The following is a 7496-nucleotide window of genomic DNA, read 5'->3' as shown; positions in this document are numbered from 1 at the left end:
TTTTCGCGATGAATGGAGCAGCCATCCTCACCTCGGGCTCCAGTGACTATTCTCTTGCCTACATTTTCTTCTCCAACTCCTCTATTTTCTTTTGTAGTTGCTCTACCACTTCCTCCTGCACACTCGGGGTTTGCTTGTGCGTAGTGGACCGAAGCGAAATCGGCCTTCCAGATTCGCTCACCTCTTCTTTTCGTTGTGATCGCTCATCTTGGCGTGGGTCCTTAGTGGGTGACCCCTTGGCCTTTGGCTATAACCACAACCTCTATCGGATGGCAACCCTTTCGCCCCACCGTCCTACGGCGGGCATAGAAGCGGCCGACCGATTAGTTGCACCGCGACATGGACGTTGGGTCCTCTTTTTCTCTATTTAATCCTGTTGTGCGGATGCCTGGGGTACTTGACCTTGAATCTCTGCCACCAATTGGGTTAAAGCTATCGTTGCCTGCTGAATGGCCGGGCTGTTGCCTAGGGGTCCATAAGCGGTACCCGTGCCTTGGGCGCTTGTTGCCCTCCACTGTGATTGTTGTTGTGTCACTCGCGGAGGTCACTACCATGATTGTTGCTAAGCTGTTCTCAAAGATCCCTAGAGGCGTTTTCATGATTCACGTGACGAGAACCATGGGAGCTTCTAGAACCTGATCGAATCATCTCCAGTGTTAAGTTAATTTTGGTAATGTGTGAAATGTTGCCTGAGATTCTGATCTCGGCTCTCAACTAAAGCACCAATGGCGGTAAATAAGTTACCAATGTACAATAATACTCTTGTAAAATAACCTTAGGACGCATAATTGGTATGCCAATTGTAGAAGATAAGTTAGTGTAGTTCCAACGGCTAGTTTCCAAAGGCTCTGGTGTAGATTCTGTTCTGGCATATCTTCAATTAGCATACTGACTAGCACTAGACCTAACCTATCTATTTTTCCATAATAAGTTTGCCAATTATAAGTTAGGATTTACAAGACTAAAGACTAACAAAATCTCCCTTTGACTATTATTTGGCAAAACAGTTAAAGCTATACAACTCAAAATGAAATGACAACATTTAAAAAAAAAAGTAAAAAACTATTAAGAGTAGTACGTAAATAACACAAATAACGTCATTTCCAAAAGATAATTGTTCAAAATACCGACTAAAACCAATCACAAATTATAATTGGTCTACAATCACCAATCATAAAAAGTAAATTATCTTTCTTTCAAAATGCCAAAATCTCCCCCTTAATAGTACCATCTCCTCCTTTTTGGCAAAGTATTAGCTAAAGTTTAGGACTCAGGGGGTGCATCCTCTTCGATTAGATCGGCAGCTTCTGGTTCAGCATCTGCAAGACTTAGATGAAATAGAACAACAACAAGCTCAGTGAATGCTGCATCGAGCTGTTGACCAATAATCCTGTGAGTAACTTCCATATCATTCACCCTTATTGTCAACTTAACAGACAATTGGAGGGCATGAACATAGGGAGTAAGATTCTCAATTTGATTATGTGATGGTGCAGGTACAAGGCTTGGAGTGACTGGCTCAACATCCTTCATATGTTTACCTCTCAGTAGTAGTGTTTTTCAAGGCAATTTCATGGGGGTATAGGGATAAACCATGAGTAGTAAGCAAACAAAGTATCCGGTTTGGATAAGGAAGTCTTACCTTCTGCTCTCTTGGGTGGATAAAGGATAGCATATGTGTAAATATTATCCTCCCAAGATCAATTCCCTTCTTCATACCGATGCGATAAAGAAACACGTACACTTAAATCCTTGGAAACTTAATTAAAATGGGCTTATGGAATCTAGTTGAATAGTTGGTCACAATGATCCAACGAAGAATAACATACTTGGAACTCAAATCAGCATTATAAATCGCATCTAATTCATTGGTTGGCTATGGAAATAATTCCCAACAGTTAAAACCCAAGCAATGTGATCCGAATCATTGATATCCTCCAAAGCTTGAGGATTTCGTCCACAAAATTCATTGATTATGGTTGTGCTCAACTTGTATCATTTACCTCTAATAAACATCTTGTAATGCTTCAAATTTGTAGGATCATCCACAGAATCAACCTAATTGCAATAGAACTCCACAATCAGTTGCTTTGAGTAACGACCCACATTCTCCACAGTTTGCATCAGTGCACTGCTTATAGTAAAGGGACTATATCACTGACTAAATTCAGTTCATTTAGATCAATGCCTCGTTGTAGAATGAACTCCCTTTGTAGCATGGATTGCGATTGTTATTCAGCTTCTTCATTTAGAAGTGTGGGAATAAATGGCTCGACTTCTTCATCCACTACAAGAAAAACGCGTGTGAATTATATTGTTTTTATTATTGTTATTATTTTCCTAAGTTATATTATATAGTTTGTTCTAGTGGTTACAGCTATAAAAGGTCGAATGCTACCTATCAAAACTGATACCAGATTAGAAAATAGATTTGAATTTACTTAACAGATTACAAAGAGAGAGTCCTTTTAACAAAGCCTACCTAGGACTCTCCTATTCTACAGGCTATAGTTAAAGGCTAAGTTGCAACCACTAGAAGAAACCATATAATATAACTTAGGAAAATAATAACAATAATAAGAACAATATATTTCACAACGCAATTCGCGACGGAAAAATTCCGTCGCGAAAACGCATAATTCCGTCGCAAATCACGTTTTGCGACAGAATTTTGTATTTTCGCGACGGAATTCATTCTGTGGCCTCTAGGCTTGTCGTATTTCATTTCATGACGGAAATAATCCGTCCGAGTGGTGGCGACGGAAAATGGTGATGGAATTTTCCGTTGCAAAGTAGGCGACGGAAATCATTCCGTCGTGAGTCCGTCGCGATTTTAACAACGGGAATTTTTATTTCTGTCGTTATCGTGTCAAAAAATATTCTGTCACAAAACTCATATTCCGTTGCATATTTCTGTTTATAATAATTAATATTTATTTCTTTTGAGTAAGTTGTATTTTGTATCTTTAATGTATGAAACAACTAGAAAATATGAAATTTGCTTTGCTGTTAGATGCATTGAGTTGTTAAATATTTGAATGTATATGTGTAGGTCTTTACATGTAAGTATTATGGATAGAAGTTGGATGTATCAAAGGTGAACACAACGTGGTGAGGAAGTAGAACCTTTAATTATGTAAGTTCAACATCTATTCTATGTTTTGCCAATGCTGAATCCTTCATTAATATATAATACTGTGAATATAAATTTACAGTTTACATGAAGCTATGTTGAAGGAACTTGATTCTGAGATAAGTGAGTCAGAACTTGCAACACAACAACAACAACAAAACTTTGATTTTTGGTTTGAAAATTATGTAAGTATTTTAGATAAGTACTTTCTTCTAAACTACCTAGAACTTCATTCTCATCTATGACTTTTACAATGGTGCAGGCACGTCAAAACAAAATACAAAACAAGTATATATGTGATTTGTCTAAGTGACCATTGAGAACTGTGAAATCTTATCTATATATTTTGTTAACGGGTATAGATTTCACACAGAGTCACATGGTGAGAATAGATCAACAATAAACAGTGGTATTTGTATAAGTATTACATGTGGTGATTACTATGGTAAGCTGGTGGAAATATTAGAAATTGAGTATACTATTTTGCCAATTAATCGCCATGTCTTGTTCAAATGTGAATGGTTTGATCCAACTCCTAATGTTGGAGTTAAGGTGCACAACAAGTATAATTTGGTTGAAATAAATCACCAAAAAAGGTTTCATAAATTTGAGCCATTTATTTTAGCAAGTCAAGCCACTCAAGTTTGTTTTGCGCCATACCCTAGTATGAAACGAGATAAAGTTGATTGGTTAGTTGTTTGTAATGCTCAACCTCGGGCATGGATGGAGTCTTTGAGAAAGGAAAATGATCAGCCGAAAGATATTTCTTATCAAGAAAAAGAAGTTGAAAGCACGGGAATTGTAAGCAGTGTAGATGAAGATTCTTTCGTTAGATTAAATGATGAAAATGTTGAGTATGGTGACTTTCTCAATGAGAATCCAGATAATGATGAAGAAGAAAATGATGAGCCTGAATTTGACTTTAGTTCATCAACTAATGAAGATGAAAATGATGATTGCTATGATGATGACGAAAATGATGATTGCTATGATGATGATAATTAGAGTTGAAGTACGTAATAGCATGATTCAAAAGTAATGCCTAAATATATATTATTTGCAACACTAACATATCATATCTTTCATATTTTTGTAGGAAAGATAGCAAGGGTACATGGAGGACGTGGATGCGGAGCTAGACTATTATCTGCCGCTGTTCCACCAGTACATGCATCAACATCAACCCATGCATCAACATCAGCCTCAGCCCTTGCATCAGCCTCAACCTCTGTATCAACATCAACCCCTGCATTAGCATCAACCCTTGCTGCATCAGAATCATAATCAATCCCAGTATCAGCATCGACACCATTATCTTCATCCACAACAACCACGCCATTCATAGATAATAATGGTCAAGGAGCATGGGAGCATGTTGTAGAGCAACAAAATCATCGGGTTGATAATATAACACATAATGGACGCTTATTGATTGATGTTCATGACAAGATGTAAGTTAATTAAATCAAAATGATATTTCAAATTTGAATATATATTACTTCTTTTAAAGTATATATGAATTTCATGTATTATAGGTTGACTCACTCTGATGTATGTGCTAGAAAGATTACTAAGCTATTCCAAGAACGAAAAGATCCCAACGGCTATGCATGGGCTCAACTTAGTGATGATACAATTAAGTTTTATTGGGAGGAGTTCAAAGTAATGTTTTAATATCTAAAAATTCTTTTGTTTACATGTCTACTTTTGATGCTTAATATTATTTATATTGTGTATTATTGTAGAAGTATTTTGATTGGAGTACTGCTAAAACAAATTTAGTGTATAGTGCTGTGGAAGTGAAGGCAAAAAGAAGATATGATGATTATATAAGCAGAATGAAGAGCAAGACAAGACCTCCCTATATCACCGAAGAAATATGGGCTAAGTGGAATGATGTTTGGAATTCTAAAGATAATAAGAAAAAAATCAAAATTGGGTAAGAGAAATAGACGTGGGGGTGTTTTAGATAGAGTCGGCCAATCTACGCATACCACAGGATCAACACCTCATTCCAAAGTTGTCATTCAACTTGTAAGTTCATTGGAGTTTTTTAGGTTATAAGTTATTGTTGTTTGGATTGTTTGAATTACATGTTATTGTGTTGGTAGAAATTTTTATTGAGACTATTATCATAAAATCATTGTGATTTAATTTTGTTGTGTTTCTGTTTTAACTAATTTTTAGGAAGAGCAGCTCGATCATCGTCCATCATATTTTGAATTGTTCAAGCATACACATACCAAAAACCATGATGGTCAAACATTTATAGTTGAAAAAGACAAACAAATCCATGTAAGTTTAAAACACCACTTAACCACCACACACCAAATGCAACTACTCTCGTAAAATTCACCACCGTGTGTATTAAAACACACCATTCTACATTATAAAATACATCACTGGACAAATTAAAACACATCATTCCCCACCATACCCAAATACATCTAGTCAATTCAAATGCACCAACAAACGTATTAAAACACACCATTATACGTTATAAAATGCACTAGTTCTCATATTAAAACACACCATTTAACCACCACACATCAAATACACATACTATTACAAATTACACCAATATTATCTCAAATATGAACCAGATTAATGTTGATAATGCACATACTATTGCGAATTACTCCATTCTCGTTCCTCTATTGAAGTCGACCTGTGCATTTTGTTCGGGACAGAGCGTTCGTTGGCTCGTTGCTGGTGATGGAGTCCTTCTACGCTCATCCTGTGTTCGTTGCTCAGTGCTCGTCGACTTCAAGCCTCCGTCGTCGTTTGATCTGGTTTTGAAGTTGTAGTGAATTGTCCACATTATCCTTCCAGTTCGCGTATCTAAAGATCAAGCGCCTTTATTGTTTGGATTAATATGAAGCCTTAGATCATGGAATCCAATGGTGCAAATCAGGCCACACAGCCGCACGTGGGAGGCTGTTCACATCTGATGAGGCCTATATATATATATATAATATGATAAACATTATTTTTAGGATTATTTAAATAATCTTTTTATTATTAATTTGTTGTAGTTAGCTATTTTTATACCTATTTCTATTTATTATTGTTATAAGTAGCTTTGCAAATAATATTCAATTTTGTACTTGTTTTAGTTATTAAATTAAGTTTGATTTTGTCAGCCCAATAAGTTCTTAACCCTAATTTAATAAGATTATATTATTATTATTATTATTATGCTTATTATTATTATTATATTATTTACTGCTAGCCAATCGCAGCCAATAAACGACAGAGAGGCGCAGGTTCTACCGACCTCAACGAACGAAACTCCGGACAGCATGGATCATTAGCGAATTCAGTCTTCCTTGAGGGCGATTGAATAGCTGAAGCCTTGAACGAATGAAAGAGTCTTCAATGGTTGTCCCTGGTTCACGCTCATTTGAGAAGCCAGTGCCAAGAGAATGAGAGATTTTCGAGCAGGCTAAACAGTATAAAAGGAGGCCAAGGTCCGTTATTCTTCATCATCAATTCACCCTAGATCAATTCCGGAGGCAGTGAGCACAATTGTCCGTTCGACGACTCGTTTAGGTCTGTGAAATTTTCCACGCACGGCGGCGGCGAGATTGGATCCAGCGGTGCAGAAATTCGAACGAAGGGCTTTGGTTTCAGCGGTGGTGCAATAGTCTTTGGTTCAACAATTTAATTAATTGGCAGTAGCAGCAATTGCATGGTTTTGCTTACTTTTCTTTCTTCAATTCGCAAAGCATTATTTAAGTTTTTAATTTGTAGATGGTGAATTTGCAAACAGTGGCACTAGCTTTTAATTCCTTTTCTTTCCTTTGTCTTGTTTAGCTATTTTTTTCCGTTATTGAGTACATTAATGCTTTTTAAGTTTAGGCCAATGTAATGCTTTCATCAACAATTCTAAATGACTTTGCTAAAATGGACAATTGCTAGTAATTTCTTAATGTCAGTTTGCTAAGTAATTATTCTAGGAACATGAGGAAATTATTGTGAAAGTTTGTATCAGTTATGTTTAATTTGCCAATCAAGTTAAGTTTTATTCTTTGATCTTTTTCGTTAATTGGTTGTGTTAATGGGTGGCCAACTTTAGCATAGCTCAATTATATTTATATTAATTTGAGGGAATTTTTTGGAGTAGAAATCATGCCTTTTAATTCCATACTCATGAGGGTAAATGAATAGATAATCTGGTTGTCTTATCAGATTACCTATTTGGTTCGTAACCTGGGTATTCCGTAAGTTTTTCTTTGTTTAATGGGTTTTAATTGTTCAAATAAGTATCTTAAGTACATAACGGTTAGAATACGTGACTTAATCTGGACGCCATACAGATTAGTCAGATAAGAGTTAGAACGAACCCTTAATTTGATTGGCA

At 36.1% G+C, this 7496-nt stretch overlaps 1 protein-coding gene across 1 annotated transcript; it reads left to right on the top strand.

Moving 5' to 3' along the window:
* The first annotated feature begins 3799 nt into the window (after positions 1–3799).
* LOC116012905 (ribosomal L1 domain-containing protein CG13096-like) lies at positions 3800–4138 on the top strand. Its single transcript, XM_031252576.1, has one exon. The coding sequence runs from the start codon at positions 3800–3802 to the stop codon at positions 4136–4138; it is 339 nt and encodes a 112-aa protein (XP_031108436.1).
* Positions 4139–7496: the final 3358 nt, after the last annotated feature.

Source organism: Ipomoea triloba, chromosome 3 (genome assembly GCF_003576645.1).
Source record: "Ipomoea triloba cultivar NCNSP0323 chromosome 3, ASM357664v1".
Classification (NCBI taxonomy): domain Eukaryota; kingdom Viridiplantae; phylum Streptophyta; class Magnoliopsida; order Solanales; family Convolvulaceae; genus Ipomoea; species Ipomoea triloba.
This window is presented reverse-complemented; position numbering and strand designations above follow the sequence as displayed.

Bases quoted from the DNA above. Each gene is read 5' to 3' on its own strand.
- LOC116012905 (XM_031252576.1), top strand. From the start codon at position 3,800: ATGAAACGAGATAAAGTTGATTGGTTAGTTGTTTGTAATGCTCAACCT.